The sequence below is a fragment of the Columba livia genome, chromosome 20 (assembly GCF_036013475.1).
Source record: "Columba livia isolate bColLiv1 breed racing homer chromosome 20, bColLiv1.pat.W.v2, whole genome shotgun sequence".
Lineage (NCBI taxonomy): Eukaryota > Metazoa > Chordata > Aves > Columbiformes > Columbidae > Columba > Columba livia.
In genome coordinates, this window is record NC_088621.1 from 1,428,015 (window position 1) to 1,453,817 (window position 25,803).

At 48.3% G+C, this 25,803-nt stretch overlaps 1 protein-coding gene across 8 annotated transcripts in view; it reads left to right on the top strand.

Annotated features, from left to right (window-relative positions):
* Positions 1 to 25,803, top strand: part of ACACA (acetyl-CoA carboxylase alpha) — a 149,834-nt gene that overhangs the window by 57,540 nt on the left and 66,491 nt on the right. For 7 of the 8 annotated variants that reach the window (XM_065036699.1, XM_065036698.1, XM_065036703.1 and 4 more), the window contains 26 exons: positions 2,868 to 3,000; positions 3,633 to 3,771; positions 3,989 to 4,098; positions 4,538 to 4,619; positions 5,728 to 5,826; positions 6,413 to 6,519; positions 7,267 to 7,377; positions 7,860 to 8,069; positions 8,595 to 8,765; positions 9,260 to 9,421; positions 9,531 to 9,694; positions 10,485 to 10,635; positions 11,023 to 11,126; positions 11,295 to 11,376; positions 12,350 to 12,495; positions 13,032 to 13,182; positions 14,379 to 14,513; positions 15,420 to 15,566; positions 15,711 to 15,899; positions 16,481 to 16,581; positions 17,048 to 17,136; positions 18,036 to 18,160; positions 21,280 to 21,393; positions 22,879 to 22,992; positions 23,640 to 23,729; positions 24,213 to 24,331. In XM_065036699.1, the coding sequence (XP_064892771.1) occupies positions 2,868 to 3,000; positions 3,633 to 3,771; positions 3,989 to 4,098; positions 4,538 to 4,619; positions 5,728 to 5,826; positions 6,413 to 6,519; positions 7,267 to 7,377; positions 7,860 to 8,069; positions 8,595 to 8,765; positions 9,260 to 9,421; positions 9,531 to 9,694; positions 10,485 to 10,635; positions 11,023 to 11,126; positions 11,295 to 11,376; positions 12,350 to 12,495; positions 13,032 to 13,182; positions 14,379 to 14,513; positions 15,420 to 15,566; positions 15,711 to 15,899; positions 16,481 to 16,581; positions 17,048 to 17,136; positions 18,036 to 18,160; positions 21,280 to 21,393; positions 22,879 to 22,992; positions 23,640 to 23,729; positions 24,213 to 24,331 (3,345 nt within the window). Of the gene's footprint in view, positions 1 to 358; positions 595 to 2,867; positions 3,001 to 3,632; positions 3,772 to 3,988; positions 4,099 to 4,537; positions 4,620 to 5,727; positions 5,827 to 6,412; positions 6,520 to 7,266; positions 7,378 to 7,859; positions 8,070 to 8,594; positions 8,766 to 9,259; positions 9,422 to 9,530; positions 9,695 to 10,484; positions 10,636 to 11,022; positions 11,127 to 11,294; positions 11,377 to 12,349; positions 12,496 to 13,031; positions 13,183 to 14,378; positions 14,514 to 15,419; positions 15,567 to 15,710; positions 15,900 to 16,480; positions 16,582 to 17,047; positions 17,137 to 18,035; positions 18,161 to 21,279; positions 21,394 to 22,878; positions 22,993 to 23,639; positions 23,730 to 24,212; positions 24,332 to 25,803 lie in introns of those variants that run through there. The other variant, XM_065036706.1, reaches the window with a different exon arrangement.

Here is a 25,803-nt window from a genome sequence, read left to right on the forward strand (position 1 = left end):
CAGGGCTGCCACCACCGCCAGCACCACCGAGCATCATGTACCCCGGCCGTGGGGAGCGTGCAGCAGGGCTGCCACCGCTGCCAGCACCACCGAGCATCACGTACCCCGGCCGTGGGGAGCGTGGAGTGGGGCTGCCACCGCTGCCAGCACCACTGAGCATCACGTGGGCCGCAGCACCACCGTGTCGAGCTTGGTGACGTAACCCGCAGATTATTTTCTCTCATTCCTGATGAGCTGCTTTCCCCCGGACGCAGGGGAGGGAGGGAGGGAGCTGCTCCCCTCGCCGTGCACGCTGCGTCACAGGAAGAGCGGCTGACAGAGGGGTGGTGGAAAGCAAGGGACAAAGGTCAAAAGATTTAAGCAATCAGGGATGTGCTGCTGCTTCAAGAACCGCCTGAGCGCAAGAGGCTCTTTGTAGCTTTCTCCTGCTGCGTTTTGAGTTGCAAAATTGAAAAAAAAAAAAAAAAAAACAACAAAATAGCAGCATCTACACTAGACAAGTCATAAGCTGGAAATCTGTGAATTTCTTCACTGAGACAGCATGGAGGATTCTGCAGAGCAGAGTCAGGAAGTGAGATACCACATGCTGCAAAGGTAAGGGTTACAGCTCTGGCTCCTCGCAGCAGCCGGCTGCACCGGGGCGGCGCGGCGGTCGCACTGGAAACGCACCCGGAGATTTTTCCGTGTTAATTTTATCCTCTGAAGCCTCGCCAGTTACCGGGAGGTATCTGTGCACACGGTCTCTTAGAAAGGTTAATTGGGGAATCAGTGTTGAGGAAGTTTGAGATGCTGCACAACTTGTGACCTCTATGAACTGGGGGATAGATGAGCATTTTGGAAGTTCCTCCATGGGAAAGCAGCGCAGTTGTGCTGATTGATAGGGGTGACTGTTATTAACTCAGTGTTTATTCTCTTTCGTTTAGAGCTTGGTGTCTTTCTTCCTTGCTGCCCAACTTCTACCTCATCTTACCCTGCAAAAGGGAAAAATAACTCCTGTTTTGATTAGAATGTGCAGCCTGGGGTTATTAGTAAATAAACTTAATGTTCTCGGTATGCTTACTGTCACAAATGAAACTGAGCTACACTTGCTTATAAACAAGTGTTTGTGTGTGATTCCGGATGAAGAACCTTTGGTTCTGTTGACGTTTTATCTGCAGCGATATCTTCATGCGCGTGGTAATTTCAGCTTGGCAGGATAGTTCGTGTTCATACATGTTCACTGATTCCGACCCCAAGATTTTTATCTTTTTCTATTTTTGTTGAGACCGCTCTCAATAATCCTGCAGTGAACAAACCCGTCTCACTTGCTGGGCTGTGCTCCTTCCTTGCCACGTGGATTCTGACCCTCTTTAGATACACGAGTGTAGCAGAAATTCAACCTTACATACACCTTTCCTCTTTTTCTTGCCTGTTGGCTCCTGTCCTTGAATTCCTGGGCTGAGGTGGGTGAGCCGGGCAGTTGTGAGCCCTTCCTGGTAGGGCCGGGTGTAAGTTCCCTGGCAGTGTCTCTGAGGTGCCGCTCACAGCTCCAGCAGCAGCCGGGGCAAACCAGGGGGCTCCAGACCTGCCCTGGGGATGGAGCTTGCGGGTGCAGCTCTGGGCTGCCTGCCCTTGGTGGCCGGGTTTGTCAGAGGAGGCCTCGAGATGCTGTCCGTGGCTTGTCCTCGGGTTGGTTTTCCCCCCATGCCCTCCCCCAGCAATTCCGGTCGTTTCTGCCATGTCCCAGCCCGTGTCCCACTGGGGTTGCTCAATGGTGGCGGCTCCTCGGCAGCCCATGAGGCCAGAGGTTCCTGCTGGGGCTCCTGTGGCCAAAGGGCGACCGGCAGCACCCGTGGGGTGCGGGGGACAGACCCTGCCTGTGGCAGCTCTGGGTGCTCTGGGTGGGTTTAAATACCTTCCCAATACTCATCTGTCCTTCCTGCAGGAAGGGTCTGTAACCCTGCGTGGTGGCAGGGCTGAGGACCTCGGTGTGTTCACGGGAAAGGAACCTGTTAGGATACACACGCCAAGTACAGTCAGAAAAATGGTAAACTGTGGGGTGAGCCAAGAGGTAAAGCTTCAGGGGCTTTACACTACAAAACACCGTGTTATTTCCCCAGTAACGCCGCACTATGGTGCATGCACAGCGTGACGAGTCGGCCCTTGCTTTTCTGTTCGGTTTCCTCTCCCAATTTCAGCTTCGTAAATTTTAGCAAATCAAATCCTGTAGTGCTTGCAAATAAAAATCAAAGGGTGATTTATCCGAGTTATTTCTGGGGAAGCCGAAGCGCCTGTCCCATCCCCACATAAAGGCAGCGGCGGAGCACAGAGCTGATCTCAGACACAAAGCCGCCTTTGCTGTTTTAGTAGAATTAACGTGATTAATTTGTCCTCTAGCTCTCGGAACAGCTGAGGAAGATATTGCAAGACTGGGGGGTGGAAAATTCTTGGAAACTTATTTGAAGTAGGCGGGCTCGGAGCCTCGCCGCTGTCCCTGGACCGGTGGCAGCGTTCCCCTGCAGGGTCTGATCTCAGTAGCTGGTTTTACCAAAGCCAGCAGACATGGTTGGCATTTTCCAGCTTTCCTCGGTGAACTGAAAGCAGTGTAGGGGAGCGGTGTTGTTCTGTGCTGGGCAGCAATGTACAGTGAACATCTTTTAACCTATTTATGTGTTGGCATAACTGGAATTTGTGCAGATAACCTGCTTTGCAGAGAGTGACTGGAAGGTAACTAAAAACCAGAGGCCAGGCCGTGGTGATGTGGAGGCGAGGCCGGTTCTGCTTGGCTGTTGGGGAATATGCTCAAGGGGAGCTTTGCACCTTTTTCTGGTATTTGTGTACGTCTGCACTGCCAAGTGGCCTTTTTCTGTCTCCACACGTTCCCTCAGGCCCAGCATGTCTGGTTTGCACCTTGTAAAGCAAGGCCGGGACAGGAAGAAGGTTGACGTGCAGCGGGATTTCACGGTGGCTTCTCCTGCAGAATTTGTTACTCGGTTTGGAGGGAATAAAGTTATTGAAAAGGTAAGTCACTGGCCTTTTTGGCTATAGCGTATTGCATTTTGTTCCCTTCTCTCAAGCTATGACTTCTCTCTCTCTAAGGCTGTACATTGCAGATACCAAAATAGTAATGTTGCTGAATTTGAAAGTTGTGCTTCTACCTGTAATAATTCCGTTTCCGTTTTATTTTGTATGTGATAGATAAACATCCCATTGTTTTAGCTTAGTGTGACGGGCAAACCAAAATGGAGTGAGCCAGAGTACTTCTGCTGGTCTAGAAGGATTTATAGACAGATCTAACAAAAGTAGACTGGAAAAAACACTAAGAAATGTACTTAAAAATGAGTACTCATTTAATGGACAAGGTCTCTTCCTCTCAGGCATCAGAAGTTTTACCCACTTGTTACGCCTGTTCTCATGTGTCCTTTGCTCTTTAATCCAAGCAGAGCATAATACATTAAAATCTTTATGGTTGAGCAAGAGCTGGTTTCTGAGTTGGCTGATGGGCCATTAAATGTTCTTGCTGAATTGGATGCTGGCTGACGAACCCACAGGGCCCCAAAACCGGACAGTCTGCAGAGGAAAACCGTTTTCATGATTGTTGAGTGTTCTGTGCTATGTAGACTCTGTTCCTTCCCTGTTTCTGGCGTGCTCAGGTCCTGATAGCAAATAACGGCATCGCAGCAGTGAAATGCATGAGGTCCATCCGCCGCTGGTCCTACGAGATGTTCCGAAACGAGCGGGCGATCAGATTTGTGGTCATGGTGACTCCCGAGGACCTGAAAGCAAACGCGGGTGAGTTGTAAAGGCGATTGAAGGGGCACGAGCTGCTCCTGGCACAGCCCTGTGTGCCCACAGGGGCGCCAGAAGTAGAACGGGTCTCCACTGCATCGCAGAGTGTTCTGTCAAGGGAGCAGATTCAGCACTTGCAGTACCGTAGGTGTAGGGAGTTTTAGACCAAGTGCTGTTTATTAGGTTTGCAATCTAAATGACACCTTCTTTGTGTTTGCAGAGTACATTAAAATGGCAGATCACTACGTCCCAGTTCCAGGAGGACCAAACAACAACAACTATGCAAACGTGGAGCTCATCCTTGATATTGCAAAGCGGATTCCAGTGCAGGTGAGAAGTGCCAAAGACTCTTTTCAAAACGGGAGGTAACACCAAGCAATCTTCTCAAATAACGAGCTGTATCCGGGGAAGAAGACAGGTCAGGGAAACTGAAGTTACCAATCTATACTAGCACCAAAAGGCAATGCGTGTTACAGCATGGTGGGTTTCCCAGCGGGAGTATCTGCAGGACACAGAGTTCCCATCACCCCTTCACTTCCCTACGCTCAGTTCCTCTCAACATCGTGCAGCAGCCGCCTTTGCTTGTCTACACGACGCAAGACCCTGGCCCTTCAAACTGAGCCTGCCCTGTGGCTCAGGGCCTGCGCTGGCTTCTGGATGCCGTGAGGTGTTTGCCATGGGGAAAAGAAGGACTTGGAGTATCTGCGCGCTTTCTATGTCTGCTTGTTTTACTAAAACAAAGAGTGAATTCTGTTATTTTCTCGTGCAGGCTGTGTGGGCTGGCTGGGGCCATGCGTCCGAGAACCCTAAGCTGCCAGAACTTCTCCACAAAAACGGGATTGCTTTCATGGGTGAGGATGTGCACCTCAGATCTAATGTCTAGACCTTATTTTAAGACGGATAGGTGTAGTGTGATAGAAAATCCTGCGTTTGAGAGCCGTGAGGTCTGGTTTGCAAGTGCAAGACTGATGATGTGTTCTTTACAGCAGTCAGAGCAACACGCTGTGCTGTCTGACAGCGGCTCTGCTTCCCGTCATCCAGATGAGTGAACTAGATAAGGTTTGGACAGACACGGGAAATAGTTCTTGTATGGGAGCAGGGGCAGGTTCTCCAGTGTATCTTTGACTGTCATGAGATACAAAATCAGAAGAGATTCCTGTTAGAGCAGATGATTTCAAAATCTGAATGTCACTGTTGTCACTTTAAAGAGGGTGTTTGTATTTGAGTTTTATGAAAGGGTGGAGTTTTACATGGACAGTGCATGGTCTGTGATCTGGTTAACAGTGTCGTTAACCAAGTGCTGGAGCTGTTCGGCTCAGTAAGGCTGAACCACATGGATCGGAATATTGGATGAGGTTTTGGACACGTGCTGTGTTGAAAACTGAAGATGGACTTGTGATAAAAGCCGTTGTCTGAACGTAGCCTGGGGACAGCGGCATCACCTTCTGACTGCTAGCGCATCTTTTTATCTGCAGTGGGTTGAGCCATAACCGCAGAAATACTTTGGATTGCTGAAGAGGAGTAGGTTTAAAAGCTGTATTTTAATTCCAGTTTAAATCTCATACCGATCATACGCTACTCATTTCAAGTAAAATCAGGGCAGTGAATTATTATCCCGGTAGCGTGTGATGCGCACACCTTGTGCCAGTTCCTGGTACCTGCAGGCCCAGCTCGAGGGCACGTGGACAGGGTGGCACAAGTGCCAAGACTTCTCTAACAGGGTGGGCGCTTCACAGGCCGTTGGGACGTGTCTGTGGTTGTGTCGCTCAGTTTCAGTTGCCTTTTCCTCCTCCTTGGTCACAAGTACTCCAGTCTGTTCGCCAGTTGAGATGTGACACTCAGCAACCCTGCTAGGAGCGTTTATTTATCCCTCTTGCATGGGACCTAAATTTGATTTCTGGACTTCTCCCTGGTGTCTGATTTCTCTTGTGTCTCATGCGTTGGTTTTGCTCGTTGCAGGTCCTCCAAGCCAAGCGATGTGGGCCTTGGGAGATAAAATTGCGTCTTCAATAGTGGCTCAGACTGCCGGCATCCCGACCCTTCCATGGAGCGGCAGTGGTGAGAACGAGATTGCCCTGTATTTATCAACATCTTCCTAAGCTTTTTTTCATAGACATATCTAATCTTTAAGGAGTGTCTGTGCACAAAAAGTTGTTCCAAGTGACGTTCCATCTGTTCAAGGTTTCAAATGTGTGTTATTCAAGGCTTAGACATAGTGTCTATGATATACATGGATATGTCAGGCAAAATGTCCGTGTCGTGTAACGTGCTGTTAGTCTAACAGCACAGCTGTAGTATCTGGCGTTTCTGCAGTCTCTACTTTTCAGCCGTGTAGTTTTGGAGCTCACAGGCAAAACTGCTCCCATGGAAACTGTACGCAGTTTCAAAAGAGTGTAAATAGCAGCGCGTTTCTCAGAATTGCACAAGGGAGGCGAAGGAGGACGTAATCTGTTGGACTGGGAGATCTGCTCCACAGAAATTAAAAAAAGAGAAGCTTGTTGACATTGTCCGTTCCCTCTTCTGTGAATGTTCCCAGACTGGTTCCTGTGGAACTCGGGCTGCTCTTTGTGGCACCGGTGCCTGGCGCGTGTTCTCCCTGAGCCGTGCAGCAGAATGCGCTCAGAAGATCGTGCTTATATTTCAGGTCTTCGAGTGGATTGGCAGGAAAATGATCTTCAGAAGCGTATCTTGAATGTTCCTCAGGAACTATACGAAAAAGGCTACGTGAAGGACGCCGATGACGGGCTGCGGGTAGGTGGCTCCTATTTGGGAGGTGTCTGAGGTCGTGCTGCGTGCTCGCCTGGAGAGAGATAGGTGTTTGATTTGTCTTTCGTGGGAGAACAAACTAGAAGTAGACTGTTGGCTTCACAGAACTGAGTCTTGGAAAGTGGGAAGTGATCTTTCACGTATCAGTTGGGCCCAGCCTGCAGAATTGGGTGAGATTCAGGAGAAAGAGGCAAAATACGGGACCAAAGTTGTATTTCATTAAGAGCTCTCTTCTGGATTTTGTTTAATGCAGGAAGGTGTTTTTAATAGAGACCCATCACCTCACACTTGGTTTCATCTTAAGTTTCAGTTTGAGGAAGATTTCTAGAATAAGAAACATTCCTGGCACAATATGGGATTTGGGAGTTTTCCTTTGGGAACAGAGGAGGTGGAGTCTGTGATTTTTCCATGTTACCCAGCTTAATGATTTTCTGTATTATACAAAAGGTTTTCTGTGAGTTTGTGAATTCAATGGCGTGGAGCAGTGACAAAAGATTCTGTGTTCACCTCGATAGGCTGCAGTTCTTGATGGTCACAAAATCACTGCTGATTTTTCCAACTACAGGCACCCTCTCAACTGGGATATTTGATTTCTATCCCATTCATGTCTTGGTTGCAAAGTAGAGTCGGACATGGAAGCTTGGACACAAATCAACAGGGAAATAATGATCTTTTCAGTGTGATTCTGCTCCCTTTTGGTACTTAGCCATGTTTTCTGCCCATCTTGGCCAGGCTGCTGAGGAGGTTGGCTACCCTGTCATGATCAAGGCTTCTGAAGGAGGAGGAGGAAAAGGAATCAGGAAAGTTAACAATGCAGACGACTTCCCCAACCTATTTAGACAGGTAACTTTTCCCATTGATTTGCTCTCTTGTTCTACATGTTCAGGTTGGGTGATTCTGAGACCACTGTATCAAAGATGTTAAAAACGGCTGCATTATGCGTCAGAGCCTGTTTAGCTGCTTCGGACCACGGGTTCACACTCTCTTTGATCCATATAGTTGTAGGGTTACAATATACCTGCGTATCCAATACAATTGTCAAATGCCCAGACATCATAGGAGATGCCGAATAAATCCAAGTAATGGGGGGGCATCTGCAGTGTAACTCGAAAACGTTGAGGGACACAAGTCTTCTGTAGTGCATGGGTTATCTAGGAAAGCTGAGAGGAGTGGCAACAGCACTGTAATTATATACAAGTGAACGCAGGGTATTTTCAGCCCTTAGTGGCCCATGCGAGATACTGTGGATGTTTCTTGCGTAAACACGTACCTTGGCATGATGGTCACCAAGCGATGTGCCCGTTCCTGTGCTGTCTCTGCCGCAGGTTCAAGCCGAAGTCCCGGGCTCCCCAATCTTTGTCATGAGACTGGCCAAGCAGTCGCGGCACCTGGAGGTGCAGATCCTGGCAGACCAGTACGGCAACGCCATCTCCCTCTTTGGCCGGGACTGCTCCGTGCAGCGCCGCCACCAGAAGATTATCGAGGAGGCACCTGCTTCTATTGCCACTTCAGTGGTGTTTGAGCACATGGAACAGGTGAGGGCGGCTCTGCGAGTTCTCTTTTCCTTGGGAGGCTCCAGAAACAGCCAGGATTTTAGTTTTAAACGTCACCAAGAGTTTTGCATTGTTGAATCTTTTAAAGGAGCAATATAGGGTTGCATGTCTTCAACCACTTAGTGTGGGCAACCGCTGACATTGCCAGAACTGGCTGAATCCACCATCTGCTGACAAAGAGCTGTAGAACTCCCTTCAAAAATGTGTGCACCACAAAAATGGGAGGAAAAGGTGTTTTAAATGCATATTGTCATATTGAAAGCAAGCTGCGGGAGCTGTATGAATTTTCAATGCTATTGTAAATATTTGCTTCAAACTCTGCCCTCTGTAAACAGTGTAAATAACCTGGAAATCAAGAGTCCTGTGCCACGTGCTTTTCTTTGAGCAGTTTTTGGGCCTGTTGCAAGCTTTGGGAGGTTTTAGAAGTGCAAAACAGCCTGAAGTGGGTGTGATGGGTGAAGCGAACATGGGGCCTGGCAATCAGATAGGCTTTTTCCTGTGTCCTAGTGCGCGGTGAAGCTGGCCAAAATGGTGGGGTACGTGAGCGCGGGCACGGTGGAGTATCTGTACAGCCAGGACGGCAGCTTCTACTTTCTGGAGCTGAACCCCCGCCTGCAAGTGGAGCACCCCTGCACCGAGATGGTGGCGGACGTGAACCTGCCGGCAGCGCAGCTGCAGGTGAGCGCGGCCGGGTGCTGCTCCGCCACGGCAGCTGGAGCCGTGGTAACGTGGGGCGTGACAAGCCTGCTCTGCCCAAGCCTCAGTAAAACGGGCATGGACTCTGGTCTGAGCCGCAGCCGCGGTTCTGCATTAAATCTGGATCACACGCTGGCGTTATGCAGATTGCCAGATCTTGGCACTGATGGAGGGGAGAATATAAAGAAAGTATTAGAGAGCTCTGTTAAATATGGCCTGTGTCCTCAAGTGCAAACAGGCGATAGAGAACTCCCCACGTTTCCTCCCTGGATTCCTGCTTGAATAGACATGGCAAAGTGACCAAGAATTTGTCTTGACTTATTGCTTTTTCAAAGGAAAGTCGTGACAGTGGGTGACAGTAATGGCTCATTCTTTTTGAACTGCAGCTCTTTAAAAAGGTCTCTCTGTGAGGAGAGAAACTCATGTAGTGGTGGGTTTCTTTTATTATTTTCATTATTATCCTTATTTTTCCTTAGATCGCCATGGGGATTCCCCTCCACAGGATCAAGGATATCCGAGTGATGTATGGTGTTTCTCCATGGGGAGATGCCTCTATCGATTTTGAGAACTCAGCCCACGTCCCCTGTCCCCGTGGCCACGTCATCGCTGCTCGGATCACCAGCGAGAATCCCGACGAGGTCAGTGTCTTAAATCCGGTGGTTACTGATCACACTATAATTACTTCCCTCATTCTGGATTATTTACTGTTTCTTTAGGATGTATAGCAATGTCTGTCTGTCTTTACAGGGATTTAAGCCCAGTTCTGGTACGGTTCAGGAGCTGAATTTCCGCAGCAATAAGAATGTCTGGGGCTATTTCAGTGTTGCTGCTGCAGGAGGGCTTCATGAATTTGCTGACTCTCAGTTTGGTCACTGCTTCTCTTGGGGAGAAAACCGTGAAGAAGCCATCTCGTGAGTAGTCTGAATAGTGGTAGAACCTCGGAAATTGCTTGTTTTGTTCATTTTTGATCCAAACTGCCATGGTTAAAACAGGTCTCCTTACTTCTTTTAAGAGAAGTTTCCCTCTTTGCTTGTTTTCCACATCATGGCCGGGCGTCTCTCCCTGTCTTGCTTTGCAATTCCACTATGTTGCACCTACACTTCTACGCTTTTTGCTACTTCCCTTTGTTATTTTTCTTTCTGCTTCATTCCTGCCTGGTGTGTTTGCTGCCGGGGTGTGATACAGCGGCCGTAGTGTTGGAGTCCCCGTTTGAAAGCGTTCGGGTGGAAGGCTTCTAACAGGAAAACATTGATGGCTTGTTACACCGATGCCTTCTAATGGTTTATAAACCAGAGTGTCCTTATGCGTGAGGAACGTTAAAGCGCCCACTCACAAGGCAGGACCGAGCATCCAGAGCCTTTCCTCTGTTCATTGTGGGTGCGATGGTGACATGTCTGTCTGTCTGTCTGCTGTATCCCTGTGCCGTGGGGTGGGTGCTCAGGTGCTGACACCAGTGGGACCTCCTGGGCTCGTAGGTGGCACTGGCTGAGCTGCTCTTGTTCACACCACCAGCACATGGAAGCAAATCGATACTGCTCCTTTCCGAGCATGTCACACAGGATCTTGCTCCAGTGCACCCGCTCTTCTGCTGTTTCCTTCAGCCTGGTTTTTCCCAACAGCTCGTGGGGAACTATCTGGAGCTACCAGTTTGCCTGTTACCGTTAGTATGGGCCAGATCACAGGATTTCTTTTCTCTTTCAGAAACATGGTGGTGGCTTTGAAGGAGCTGTCCATCCGGGGGGATTTCCGAACCACGGTGGAGTACCTGATTAAACTGCTGGAAACAGAGAGCTTCCAGCAGAACCGCATCGACACGGGCTGGTTGGATCGGCTTATTGCTGAGAAAGTTCAGGTGTGGCTGCTCGTTTAAAACTGGAGTGAGGAGGGGAAGGAGGAGGGGGGACCAGCGTGGTGCAGGCTGGTTGCCAGAGGACAAGGATTTAGGAGTGCTTAATTTCCACTTACAGCTTTATGGATAGACATTTCCACTGGCGTTAATTTGTATTTATATCAAAATCCCAGGTCATCTCTGTCAGGGAAAAGTCATCTTCGAGTTGGCCAGAAAAGCATCTTAGTGCACATGGGAATTGAGGCTAGTATTCTGCTTTGCAGTTTGGGACAGATGAGAGTGGAAGTGTAGGTGGAGCCTCAGCTTTGAGACTGTTGATTCTTCAAGGGGGTGTCCAGAACAGTCTGCGCCAGAGGGGATGTAACTGTGCGACGTGCCCTTGCTTTCCAGGCGGAAAGGCCCGACACGATGCTGGGGGTGGTGTGCGGGGCCCTGCACGTGGCTGACGTGAGCTTCCGAAACAGCGTCTCCAACTTCCTGCACTCTCTCGAAAGGTAAAGCCGCAAGCTGGTCTGGTACATAGCTGATAAATGGGGTAATTAGTTTCAGTATACAAGTTTTGTTCAAGTCCAGTCCATTGTGCATCTTTGAACCTATTGGGCCCCTGAGATCCGTTTGGTGGCTTCTGGAAGGCAAGTTTTGTTTTGTGCTTCTCCCTCAAGGGGCCAAGTCCTGCCTGCTCACACCCTGCTGAACACGGTGGACGTGGAACTCATCTACGAAGGACGGAAATACGTGCTGAAGGTACGATGTGCAGTGTGGAAACCCGCCTGCTTGCCGCTTTCAGTTGGAAATACCTGGTTTGGGCTTAATCTTTGAAATACTTGTAATTATTGGAATTAAACCTGTACAGGGTTTATTTTCTCTGCTTTGGTGGGGTCAAATAATCAGTCCCATCTCCCTTATGGTGATATCCCGTCATGTCTTTCCATTGCAATATCTGTGTGTTTCTCTGTAAATGTTTTAACTCTTCAGGGTCAAGAGCTGTTCTGCACGTGGTGAAGAATACACCGTTCTAGGCAAAGAGTACTGCCTGTTCGCTGCCAAAACTCTCCGTTGATGTTTCTGAATATGTGACTCCGCTCTGTTGGCTGGTGGAGCCCAGTTTCATCAGCAGGACGGAATTTGTAGCAATTTTTCCCTTTAGTGTTGCTTTTTCTTTGCTGTGTACGAAAACCAGTGATAGAAATACTGTTGAAAGGTTGCGAAACCAAGCATACAAAAGTTAGGAAATATTAGACTTAAGATTGCCTGTGCAGTCTTAATTAGGTTATTTGGGCAAATTTATTACGGCGAAGTTTTTGATGGCGTGAGCATATAGTTTTGCAGCTATTAGTATTCTGCACCTCTGAACTTCTGTTCTTTTATCTTGGTGCCCCTTTGATGGGAAACAGAGACACTGAACAGCAGCTGAAATATGTGACTGACCCAAACAGGAGCTGTGACAGGATCCCTTTTCCAGGGAGAGATTTCGCCACTTTCTCTGTCAGACAATCTCTCTTTTTTTTTTAATTATCCCATTCATTATTAAATTCTAGTGCGCGACTGACTTTACGTAGATCAGGGTGAGGAAATGGTAAATGATTGCGTAATCAAACCTGTACTGTTAATGCAGAGAGGATAAAAGTCAAGATCCATGGAGAGCGTCAGTTCTGGCATCTCCTGACTGCTGAAAGCTCGGCCATCTCACATCTTTTGTACATGGTTTTTACCGCAGGTGACCCGGCAGTCGCCCAATTCCTACGTGGTCATCATGAACAGCTCGTGTGTGGAGGTTGACGTGCACCGGCTGAGCGACGGGGGGCTGCTCCTGTCCTACGACGGCAGCAGCTACACCACCTACATGAAGGAAGAAGTGGACAGGTAGCAACCTGCTAAGATGAGTGTTTTACATACAAGCCAAAATTGGGGGTACCTGTAACATTATGCTTCCCAAAGGTCAGCTGGGAATGGAATTGTACCCTAGGAAGAGGTTACTGGATGTATCATGGATGAGTTTAAAGAGATAAGCTGCTTTCACCTGGGGAACAGGTCTTGGCTACTGTTAGAAGAGCAATCTGAATGTGTTCTGCTGTGGAGTCCGTGTTCTCCTGCTGGTTCCTTAAAAGTGCCCTTTCAGATTATTAAGAAAAAAGAGCCTGAAAATCCTAAAATCAATGAAACTCCACAGCCTCCTTAGAATTAGATCCAATATACACTATTTTAGTGCGTTCCCTCAGAATGCTCTGCAGGGATCGTAGCTACAAGGTCAGTAAATCTTGGGTTTCTGGCCTGGGAACCCCTGGTGTCTGTTCTGTGACAGATGGAGAAGTAGAGCGGGCAAAGAGAGAATGGATTTTCCCCTTCCCACGATTTCCACACGAAATTCTGTTCCGGTGATTTGTCCTGTTCTTTCCCAGGTATCGCATCACTATAGGCAACAAGACCTGTGTGTTTGAGAAGGAAAACGATCCCTCTATTCTGCGCTCACCGTCGGCTGGGAAGCTGATCCAGTATGTGGTGGAGGACGGGGGACACGTGTTTGCAGGCCAGTGCTTTGCAGAAATAGAGGTAAAAGAGTCTCAAAGAACCGACTTGGCTGTAGGTGCTGAATCTGCCCATTTGAATGCTTTGGAACTGGGGGCTGAGCATGAGGGATGATTCACAGTATTTCCTTCCCAAATTTTATGTGGGATTTAACCTGGACTCATGCAGGAATCAGCAGAGTGATGGGGTGAGGAGGAAATTACTGAACGGCTGAAATTTGAGTGTTAATGACACTATACCAAGTGATATGCAAAACTTCTCAGGAGTGAGACCATGGTTATCATCTTGACCACTGCTTAGTACTATCCCAGGCTCAGAAGCAGAGGTATATGCCAGGACTAAGTAACAAATGAAGATTTCTCTGATGACCTGATAATTTCTCTGTTGATCAGATGATAAGTGTCGCTCCTTCCTTCTCCCCTGGAAGTTACTTAACTCTTAGAGAGGAGGAGGGTGAACAATTTGTGCATTGGTGTGAGGAAAGCGCGAGAGGCTGTGTAGGAGTGCACGGCTCAGAACAGACTTGAGGGAGGGGAGGATGTGTTGACAGAGGGGCAATTAAGCAGTTGGGGACAATGTGTAGGAGAAAAATGTCAAGCTGGAGATCCAGATATTTTATGTAAGTGCTTTTATGCTGCAACAGAGCTGTGGCTAAGAAGGAAGCAGTTCCTGTGTTCCCGGTTGTGGTGTGTAGTACAGCAGTGGTAAAACTGGGCTGCCTCCCCACATACGCAGCGTTTCCGCTCCAAAGGCAAGAGCTTCCATGGTTGGTCTAAGGAAGCGCCTCTGAAGAGCGGTCTGAGAGCCGTGACCTCTGGAAGGTGGTCCCGGTTCCCCCTGCTGAAAGTGGACATGTCGCTGTAGCTTTGGAGAGCGGCTGTCCCGCTTGCAACCTTTAGAATGCAGCAGTAAATTGTATCTGCTTTGGTGGTTGTGTTGGACGTGGGACCCTCTTGAGTACCTGTTGTCCAAGCACTGTGGAACAGTGACGTTCCTGAGGATGGCTTCCTGCTGTGCTGCTTTGGTTTTGCTGAATTGTTCTACCATTTGCTCTAGTGTCTGGGGTTTGATTCCTAACGTGTGTGCTGTTCAGCCTTTGGGAAAGCCTGAGCACAAAAGGTGCTCGTGCAGGGTAGTTTGGCTGTGGTAGGACACTGGCTGCTGGCTCACCAAACTGGAACCATGGAAGCTGAGTGTGTAACCTGTTTTCCTTGCTACAGGTGATGAAAATGGTGATGACACTAACAGCAGGAGAATCAGGCTGCATCCATTATGTCAAACGCCCAGGGGCGGTGTTGGATCCAGGCTGTGTGATTGCCAAGCTCCAGCTGGATGATCCCAGCAGGGTTCAGCAGGTGAGGAGTTGCAGGGAGCGCAGATGTTTGTTGTGGTTTTAATAGGGGAGCGATGTGCAGAGAGGTACGATATGGTCCAGTGTTCCGAACCAATTTCAGATCTGAGCATTGTACTGGAATTGTCACTTTGCCATTTATTTGTCTCACATGAGGACTGGGACTCAGATGATTGTCTCTTTCTCTGATTCAAGCTAAGCTCACGTACCATGCGTGTTCTTTTTGTACCTCAGTCCTATTGCGGGTACACAGCTGGCTGGCATAGTGGAAGCTGGCCAGAGTCTTCTCTCTGTTCTATTCCTATGCAAGTTTATTTAACTTGTTTTTATCGTGTATTCTTCTTTAAGTGACCCTCCTTGGGTGGGAGTTGATATCCCAGCCCCAAGAGTGTCAGGCCCTGTGAAAGCTGTTGTAGTACATCTGAAAATACAAAAAAAGAGCCTAGGCCACGCATCCTATTTAGGGTGAAAGGCAAAGAGATTTATTCATTTAGGGATGACGGGCTGGGATGTGTCTGGTGGTGGTGGAAGAGATTCTGTTGTTCCTTTAGTAATAACTAGTTGAAAATCATGGGAGGTGGTTGTGCAGGGGGTGGAAAGTGATTGTCAGCACTAAACTGTTGGCTTTTCCTGTGCTTTTCTTTGAGATTTTTGGTCATCCTGGATCTAAACAGTGAGATCAACTGTAATGTATTTGGGAGAGAGGCTGGAAGCTTATTTTGTGGGTGTACACAACATAGAACTGTTAGAGATCCAGCTCCTAACTTTTCTATTTCTCAACCAAGTGTTTTTTCCACTCTGGGGATTCTTCCAAGTTAAATCTGAGCCCCCAGATGAGGGTGACAGGGTGTTCCCCCGTGGCTGATGCCCAGAGAAGGGTTGTTGACACTGCTGTTCCTCGTGTTTCCAGGCTGAGCTGCACACGGGTACCCTGCCGCAGATCCAGAGCACAGCACTGCGAGGCGAGAAGCTCCATCGCATCTTCCATTATGTCCTAGATAACCTGGTCAATGTGATGAACGGGTACTGCCTGCCAGAGCCCTACTTCAGCAGCAAGGTACCCAGCTGTCTCTTTCAGTCCCTGATTTGGCTGCGTGACAGAACAGTATTGACAAAGACCTCAATGAAAAGCCTTTCCTTTTCTCCCTTCTTGCTGCTCATTCTTTTCTTCACGCTTGTCTCTACACTGACGTGTCTCCAGGTGAAAGGCTGGGTTGAGCGACTAATGAAGACACTGAGAGATCCATCTTTGCCTCTGCTGGAACTTCAGGACATCATGACCAGTGTTTCTGGACGGATCCCACCCAATGTGGAGAAGTCCATCAAGAAGGAGATGGCCCAGTATGCCAGCAACATCACATCAGTCCTTTGCCAGTTTCCCAGCCAACAGGTGATTAACCACACTTATATTCAGGAATAAAAGTTGGTTTGTCTTGGGGCAGAGAGACAGAAAATTCCTTTAAGTTATCTGGAGCTTAGTTGGACCTGAAAGATGCTTTTGAACATGGGATGTTCATGCAGAAAGATACTTACCTGTATCACTTGAGCTTGAAGGCTTGCCTCCTTCACCTGTGCTGAAGCGTGTGTGTTCCCTGCTCAGTATAGCTTTAAACAGGCAGTTTGGAAGCAGTTTAATCATATCAGTGGCCTTGTGGGCATTTATTTACTTGCTTTTGCCTGGTACCTATGCTGCAGTGCAATTTGCGATGTCAGCGTAACCTTAAAAAAAAGTGATTGTGACTAGAGGAAGCCTGATCAGGTAATGAGCTGTTGGAAGATGATTTCTCCAGTATACGATATTGTGCATTGATTTTTGTATCATTGACAGGTCATTAACTTTCTTAGCAATTTAAGGTCTGGCCTCAGCTGGAGCTCTGCTCCGGTGTGTCTAGAAGTTCTCAGCTTCTCTGCTGGTTGTTCAGCCGGATGATCCCCCAGGAGCGGGACGGTCACGGGTTTGCTCTCTTTCAGATTGCCAACATCTTGGATAGCCACGCGGCCACCTTGAACCGCAAATCGGAGCGTGAAGTCTTCTTCATGAACACGCAGAGCATTGTGCAGCTGGTGCAGAGGTGAGCCGTTCTCGGGGTCGAAATCCCAGGCAATAAGCCTGCGTGTCCTTCAGGGAGCTCGGCGTGTGGCTGCCGGTGGGAGGCGCACACAGATCCTTCCTCTTTTCCCTTTGCCAAATGGGAGAAAGACTCAGCTTCTGGCCTGACACTGATGACATCTTGGCCATTTCGTCGAGCCGCTGGCGTGTCATGGCTTTCAGAGTCTAGAGTTTTGAGGGTTTTTAGAAGAAAAAGGATATTTTGATGCAAAACGTGAGCCATGCTACCCCACAACAGGAATGGCAGGGGTTATGTATTCATGTAACAACTGGGTTGTCCCATGTTTTTCAGGACCAGGTACCCTTCTTTCTGTATGCAAACAGGCTGGTTCTGCCACTTGTGTTGAGCGTTACTTGCTTGCGTGTCTTGAGAAGCAGGGCCGTGCCCGTCTCGCTCGGTGCTGGGTTTGACGTATTTGTTTCTGCAGGTACCGCAGTGGTATCCGGGGTCACATGAAAGCAGTGGTGATGGATCTGCTCCGGCAGTACCTCAAGGTGGAGACGCAGTTTCAGCACGGTGAGTCTCTCAGCACATCGAGGATTTGATTTCTGAAAGAACCACATTTGGTCCCGCTCCAAGAAAGATGAGCCTGACTTTATGGCGAGGCGAGGCTCTGCAGGGTTGTTTTGTTTTGAGGGTCTGCCAGTCTGAGCCTGGTTTTTGTAGAGGTTTCATATTGGAAGCCTGATTTTTATTTTCTGATTTCTGAGCATCTGCACAAAATCAGAATCAGAAAAATGTTTAAATTCACCGTGCTCTTTAGTTCTGTCTTGCCCTTTTGTTGAATTCTGTAGTAAGAAAATCAAGTGCAGTAAACAAAAGGAAAAGAAAATGAGTTATTTGCACCTGCTGTAAAAAACCAGGAAGCTGTTCACTGTTTGTAAGAACAAACTTCAAACCTCAGCCTGAAACTGAGAACTGAAGGAAATCCCTTGCGCTGCTGTGTCTGGGCACACGGTGGCAGTGAAGGACTGGCTGATTTTCAGGCTCTAGTTCTTACAGGTAGTTCAGATTTCACTCCACTGTTCTCTCGTCCTGCTCCACCGCCTGCACTGACCTAGTGGTACTGCACATTCAGTTCTACTTCGATTTGCTGGTAGCAGAGGATGCTGCAAGTCTTTTTGCTCCTACTTTATCCTGGTTGTCATTTGAATGAAAGACTGAGCTCACCATTTCTCTCCTCCTGTTGCTCAGAAAGGAGTTATTTGTTATTGAAACTGTTTTAATACAAGTAGGATCCTTAAAGTTTGTGGGTGGAGGAGGGGTGTGTGGAAATAATTCCTTCCCAGAACTGATTGTGTGGACCAGGCAAAGCAGATTCTCAAAGCATATATATATGTAGAAAACTAGATTTAGTAACTTGTATTCCTTGACACTGAGGTGAGCAGGCTGGAAACGTGCATTTCTGATTGCAGGTCACTACGACAAGTGTGTCTTTACCCTTCGGGAAGAGAACAAAAGCGACATGAACGCTGTATTGAACTACATCTTCTCACATGCTCAGGTCACCAAGAAGAACCTGCTCGTTACGATGCTCATCGTAAGTTGTCGTTTGGTGCTCTAGAAATTAGCTTCTTGTAAGTGTGATGCTTTGAAAGGTACGGAATTGGCAGCTCTTGCCCTCGAAGATGGGAGCGAAAGTGGCAGCAGCACTGTGGAGTTTCTTCACACATCTCAGCTGGTCTTAAAACCCAGAACGTGCTGCTCCGCTTGGTGTCTGGGCACCTTCTGGTTGGTGGCTGTGCCACACTGGCTGCCCATCCCAGTGCAATGGAGCCTCGTTATGCAAGTGATTCATGAGCATCTGTGGGGAGATAAGAATGCAGATTTAACTCTGGCACTGGGAGGGTGTTAGCGGCCAATTTTCAGATGCTGTCCTGTGACTTTATACTTGCTTTAGTTTGCTGCATCATCTTCTGGGGTCTTGGAGAGGTGCTCTCTTTATATAGCTCATGGTACTGAAACTGGAGTTGCTTGGAAAGCAAAGCAATGTACGATCAGCACAAAAAGCGGATATTTTTTGTGGTAATAATTTCATAATAGCAACATTTTTATGGTCCTTCACAACTAATGAGGGTGACTTTCTGGTAGTGAGTGGCATTAGCCAGCCCACGTGGAGAGGTTTCACAGGCTCTTCCTCAACGAGCTGTCGCTTGGTTCCATGGGCTTGGCAGTGGCTCTTGCTTCCTCCTGGTTATAGTCTGATGGCCGCTCTGCAGAGGTGCTTTCAGTCTGCCCTACTCGGGGCTGCATGTGGGATCTGAGCGGGACTCGGTGTCTCACACAAAGCTGGTCCCTCCAGACTGGGCCGCTGGCCCCGTGGGGCTTCCAGGGAGCTTGCGGAGTGGGGAACCTCCTGGGGCAGGAATTCCGCTTGGACAGGTGGAGATTCCACCCTAGGAACACCAGTGAATCCTCATGCCAGGACCTGCCGACACCTTCTCATGTTCCTCTGCCTTGTTACTCCATGAAAAATCTCAGTTCTCATTAACTTCAGTCCCACTCTAATGGGTAAAACTCCCAGTAAATTACATTCCCAGGAAAAATAATTAAAAAACAATTGAGTCATGTCTCTTCTTTCTTATTTCCTAAAAAGCCTGAAAAAATCCTTGTCCGATATAACGCTTTGAAGCAGAATGGGTGTCCACCCTCCTCAAGGCAGGATGGATTTGGCTACCACATGGTTTCCAACAGACTAGGGTTAGGCATCCTGCTTCTTAACAGACTAATTACAATACTATATATCACTCTCCCCATTCTTAAACATAACGAGGTCTCATGCTGCCAAAAACATGTCCAAAGTAGCCATCCACAAAATAACCCTCAAAAGCAGAAAAAGAGTCGTAATTGTCCTAGGTTGAGACTGGGTTTCTTAAATTCTAATTTGTAAGATATAAGGACCCTGGAGTTCTTTCTTTCTGGCTATCCTTTTTTTCCCTTTCTTTCCCGTTTTGGTGTGTGGTGTGATTGTAAGTAACGCTTGCCTTAAGAATCTCATTATTTGAACACGGAGCCATATTTCCTCTGAGAATTCTGGAGTAGCTTTGAGCCGGGGCTGTTCATTTCTCAAGTAATCATGCTGGCGTGATGGAGAGAGAAAATGGCAGCTGTTCGCAGCTCAGGCCTTCAATTTTCTTCAGAGTCCAGTCACTCAAGTGTGTAATTACACGGGGGTGCCGGGGAGGCGTTGGGCCTTGTCAAAGAGCTGGTTTGAGGCTTTGCTCGCTGCCTTTGCCAATCAGCGCAGGCGAAAGCGCCAGCTACCTGCTTTATTTTGTTGTTGTCATCCTGATTATTTCTTGCTAAAATGGGACTGGAACTTTTTGTCTGGCTTTTCACCTCAGTGCAAGCCCGTCTCAGAGGCAGAGGCCTGGCGCTGGCCGCCATGTTTGCCTGAGGGAGCGAGGGGAGCGCGGAGAAACACCGAGGGGTTTTCCTTTCTCCTTCCTGCGCGGTCGCTCTTCCCACCACAGTCGGTTGCCATCCCTGTTTGCTAAAGCGTAAAACACACTGGAGAAGACCACCCTGCACGCGGTGGAAGAGACGAAACAGGCGATGCCAGCAGCGTTTGGATGTCTGTGCGGCCTCCGCTGGCGCGGTGCCCGAGGCCTTGCACGCGTCTGCCCTCACACTGACAGTGTGGGCCTGAGCAGGGGCGATGGTGTCACCTATGGCAGCGCTTGGGATCAGTGTCTGCTGAGTTCCAGGCCACCCTGTTAACCAAAAGCCCGTCGTTCCTCTTCTGCCTCACATTACTCTTCATGTCTGAGGGATCCTGTTTCGCGTTGGGCAGAATCATGGCAAAGTCCGTGGCGTTTTCTGGGTTGCCACACTCCTTACCTGAGGTGGTTTAAGCTTGTCCTCCAAGGGCAAACGTCATGTCAAAATACCAGGATGCTTATGTTGCTGTAATTGATGTATCCCGAGGAATCTGTTATTAACGAGGGCCTCTGAGGATGGTTTTAGTAATAGCGTTATGCTGCCATCATTCACTTTTTTAGCTAGCAGGCGTTTGAGGCAGGAGGGGAACTACTTCATCCTTCATGTATTTGTTGAAGTATAGTGTGATTTGAAGCTGTATGTTCATTTTATGTACTGAACTGACTGTTGTGCGCCCATCCTAGCCTTGACGGGACAGGATCACTTGTAGCCCAGCACATGTCCTGTGTCCGATGGGGTTTTTGTTACCTTGAGCAGTAACGTTACAACACTCAGGAATTGGTATTTCAAACATGACAAGGTCAGTTCTTGAATTATTCGCTGTGAATTCACACAGTGACCCAGAGCGGATACATTTACAGAACTTTCTTCGGGAACAGCTTTTTGGGAAAATGTTTCACTGGAGTCTCTTTGACCAGTTGGTGTTTCTCACGTGTTTGGGTGCCAAAACACATGCTACAAATAAGAAAATGGGTGATGGTGCCAGTCCCTTCTTTCCTCTGTACTTTTATTTACATGTGTAAAATTATGGAGAGTCTAATAGTTGTACACTTGCCAGCACAGAGTTGGGGGTTAAGTTGGATAGGGACCTCCGGAGGTGACGTGCTCTGACGTTCCCCGAGAGCGTGGGCGCATGTGTTTCAGGTTTAAACTCCTTTGTCGGAGGGCAGAAGATGGTTTTACCCTGTTGTAAACGTTGTCGTTTCTCTCTGTTTTTAGGACCAGCTGTGTGGCCGTGACCCCACCTTGACAGATGAGCTGATTAATATTCTGACGGAGCTGACGCAGCTCAGCAAGACGACGAACGCGAAGGTGGCCCTGCGAGCGCGCCAGGTACGGCCGCGCGCTCCGGCCCAGCTGCTCCCCGCCCTTCCCGGCCCGGTCAATACCCACTGCTCCCGCTCTTCTGCAAAGTCTATATCTCTCCATGTTTATGCAAATGGGAAGAGTAGATTACTGTGAGCAGCGCTTTAACAACGAAGCTAATTAACCAGCGATTAATTGTTGTGACAGTCTTAACAAAGATCGCAGCGGATTCTCAATCGCTGTAAAATTTGAAGTTCAGATTATATTCCCTTGTCCCCGCTCCTTGAAAAAGTTTTGTCTGGCTCAAATAGGAGTCAATGGAGAGTGGCCTCTGGTTTGTGTGATGGAGGAAGTTGAGATGTGTGGTTCCTATGGCTCCTTCTGGCTTTTTAACCTGTGAACCCCCCAAGCACAGCAAACAGCCAGGACCTGCCGTCCGGGCTCATCAGCCACCTTCCAGCTGTGAGTCTGTGTGCAGAGGACGGGACAGAAAGTTACACGAGAACCAGGTGTTCCTTTGCAAACTACTAAGGAATTATTGCAAAGCCATATTTTGGTCTTTTGCAGGGTTTTTTTCTAGATTTTAAGTTGCTTTTTTGACAATTTTTGTAACCTGAAAATATTTGGAAAATCTTCATCCTGTCACTTCCAGGAGCCTAGTGCAGATAATTTGAATGCCAGATATCCACGCAGATCTCATCGTGAGCCGCCTCTGTAGCAGTTAGTCTGTAACCGGGGAGGAGCGAGGGGGCGCAGTCGTTTCACGGCAGCACAAGCCCTGTGGTCCGATCACTCCTCTCACTCCACAGTCCCCATCTCCATTCTAAGTCTTCACAGGAAACCTGACACTTGGGGGATCTCTCCTTTTATTTCAGAGCTTGGCTGTTGAACATGAATGGGGTGTTTGAAGCTGCTCAGTGACCTTATGTTTCCTTCAGGATTGCATTTGTGTCCTTGAACCATTCAGTGATTGAACCTCCCAGTGGCATGCTGGGGATGCTGCTGCAGTCCTTGTGTATGGCTTTGTGCTGCTTTTTCACTTCATTTTTCCCCTGCAAGCTGCTTCCCCTTCCTATCTCTGTATCCTTCATGTTGGGCGTTTACTGCCTGGCCCCAGCGTGTCGTGGTTCCTGTGCTGCCGCGGTGAAGGCGGCCCCATTGCTGGGCTCCCCACAGCTGCCGCTGCCAGATCCGCTTTCCAATTAACAGCTGGTCAGGCAATCCCCAGGACTAACAGCTCTGCAGCGCTAAATCACATGCACTGATGGAACTTGATTGAAGCTGTTCCTTTTCTCCTTGGGGAATTGCCAATAATACAAACCGAGCAGATACACAAATGAGGTTGGGGAGGGGAGGGAGTTTGCAGCATCACCCAGGGGCCACAGGATTCACAGGAGGAACCGGTCGCCTCTTCTGGGATGGAGCAAACTCTTGCTACCTTGGAGCCGGAGCCTCCTGCCCATGGCCCAGCGCAGCTGCTCTCGCTGACACTTGGTGTTTGCTGTTTGCCAGGTTCTCATTGCTTCCCATTTGCCGTCCTACGAGCTGCGTCACAACCAGGTGGAGTCCATCTTTCTGTCCGCCATTGACATGTATGGACACCAGTTCTGCATTGAGAACCTGCAGGTACCTACCAAACTTTTCGTTTCCCTGCTTTCTTCTCACTGAGCTTAATGTTTCAGTATTAAGTCTCACCCGTAGTCCCAAGGTCCTTGTGGCTTTAAATTGTGTTGTTCAGATTTCTGGTTTCCCCCTCATTTCTCTTTCCATTCCTACACTGATAGCAGAATGAGCTCATCGCAGGCTACACCTTCCTGGAGGTGGGCAGCGATGGCAGGTCCCCATCTCCCCCATCTGGTGACCAGATAGGGCACGAGGAACGGAATGAAGCCACGTCAGGGGAAGTGCACATTGGACATTAGGAAAAGGTTCTTCACCGAGAGGGTGGTCACTGGAACAGGCTCCCCAGGCAGGTGGTCACAGCCCAAGCCTGGCACAGTTCAAGGAGCATCTAGACAACGTTTGTAGCCATATGGTTTATTTCTAGGTAGTCTCACAAGGAGCAGGAAGGTGGTCTTGATGATCTCCTGAATCCTTTTCAACTTGAGAATATTCTACAATTTAATATAAAAAGGTTGTAATCCTTGATGAGCAACAGGAAAAGCATGGAAATCAAAACTAGTCAGGCTTGATTTGGGGTTTTTGATTTTTGCCTGACCCTGTTTGCCCGACAGGCAGTTCTCTTTAAAACTGCTTAATGTGATCTCTTCTAGAAACTCATTTTGTCCGAGACATCCATCTTTGATGTGCTGCCCAACTTCTTCTACCACAGTAACCAGGTGGTGAGAATGGCAGCTTTGGAGGTGAGTTTATTCCCATTGAAAATGAAATATTTGAAATTTTTCCTCATTGTTTTGCCTGTTTTGGGTGTGTATGTAGTTGGTTGGTTGGTTTGTTTTGAGCACTATTACCTTGCAGGATTAAGGGAGCCGCAGGTTGTGTGGAATGTGGCATTTAACAGCAATAACGTTGGTAATGGACTGACATTCCAGATTCAAGTTATCCTCTTTGCTCCAGGGCGACTTAGGGGGTTGAAAGGATTGAAAGTGAAGCTGCTGTCAGAATGTGGTCGGCCTGTCCTGGGCCTTGTGCTGATGGCTGTGTCCTGCCAGACTGGCCTTCCTCAAATTATAACTTTAAATTCTTCTGACTGAATGAGAGTTCTAACTAGATATTCATCTGGAGGCATTTGTTTGGTTTTTAACATTTTTGAGGTCTCTGGTGTATCATTTGTCTTCTTTCCGCTGAGGAAGCACAGTTAAGCTGATGAGTTTCTCTCTAACCAGGTATATGTTCGAAGGGCGTATATTGCCTATGAGTTAAACAGCGTCCAGCATCGCCAGCTGAGGGATAACACCTGTGTGGTGGAGTTCCAGTTCATGCTTCCCACCTCCCATCCGAACAGGTCAGATCGCGGGTTCGGGCACCTTCGGAATCGCAGGTTTCTGAGGGGCCGCATCCTGTCTCGGCAAAGAAAACTTGCAATAGAATTAGTGGAGAAAGGGAGAGTCCCAGTGCCTCAAATAAGCACAAATTATTGAAGATAAACCCCTGCATTGCCCAGTTCTGTCTCCTAAGTTATTTAAAACCTCAGGAGCTGTGGGTAGTAGTTTCTGCAGTTTGGATTCATTTAAGTTATGATACAGTTTTCACATATTTTCTAAGTTGAGCTAGTGTAGTAACTTTCCTCTAGAACTTCAGTTCTAGTGGAATGCTGAGCCTGCCAAAAGATCAAATTCCAGACAGAATAATCAATTATTGGGAATTTTAATAAAGAGCAGCCGCAGGGTCTGTGTCCCTCCTCAGCGCTGCCCTGCAGCCCCGGTCACGCTCTGCGACTGGCTCTGCTCTCAACCCACCTTTACTGCACAAGGTGAAATCTTTCTAGCGTGTGGTTTTTTGACTGAGAAGACCAAGATGCACGTATGGATGCAACTGATACGGCAGTGCTGGAGCTGACATCCTTGGTGTTCAGCCAGGATTTTTCAGAACAGATTTCTCATGACTGCAACCAAAAGCATCAGCTGCCCCTGTCCTGTAGAAGGCTCACGCCTCCTAGTGTGTGCTGAGATCACCTTAACAAACAAACTTGATTATCATCCGTCAGGTTAGTCAGTTCCCATGCTTCTTTATTGGCAGCAGGACCCAGGGGAGGGTATTGGGGACAATATTTGATTTTTGGCCGAGCGCTGGGGCTGGTGCGCAGTGAGTCCCCGCGGCCGCCGGGTGCCACTGTCACTCCGCGTTGGGTTCCCAGCCTGGTAGCACAGCTATTTTTCTCCTTTGTTTCCAAACATCTTTTTCCTTATTTTATTTTTGGTGGGGCTGGGCAACGGGGTCCAGTCTCGCTTCATTGAGAATCCATCAGTACGTTTTATGAAATGGTTTTCAGAATCTGGTTTGCTAGAAATGAATGACTGTCCTCGACAAGCAGCACAAAGCACTCATGATACAAATGGGACGTGCATTTGGTCTCATCTGTTTCCTACATTTCTAGAATATTTGTAAATAATTGCATACTATTTTTAGTAGCCCCTTTGTAATGCTCTCTGCCCCCCTGTTCTTTCTCCATTTTTTCTTCTTGCTGGTCTCGGTTCCCTCTGTTGCTTGGGGGTTGTTTGGCCGGCCCATGCTGACCACTGCTCTATTACTGTGTGCAAGCTTAATTGGACAAGGTCAGCTGGAAGATGAGAACTGTTACTTGCCTGGGCAACAGCTGCTTTGTCCTGAAATCTCCTCCCCCCTTTACGCTGCATTCGCTGGGGCAACGTTCTGCAGCTCGGTTCTGCTTCTCAGCCCGTGGCTCTGCTGATGGTTGACTGTGAACGCATGGCAGCCGTTGTGCGGAGGCCGGCGGGCCTGGGGACAGGCTCACTG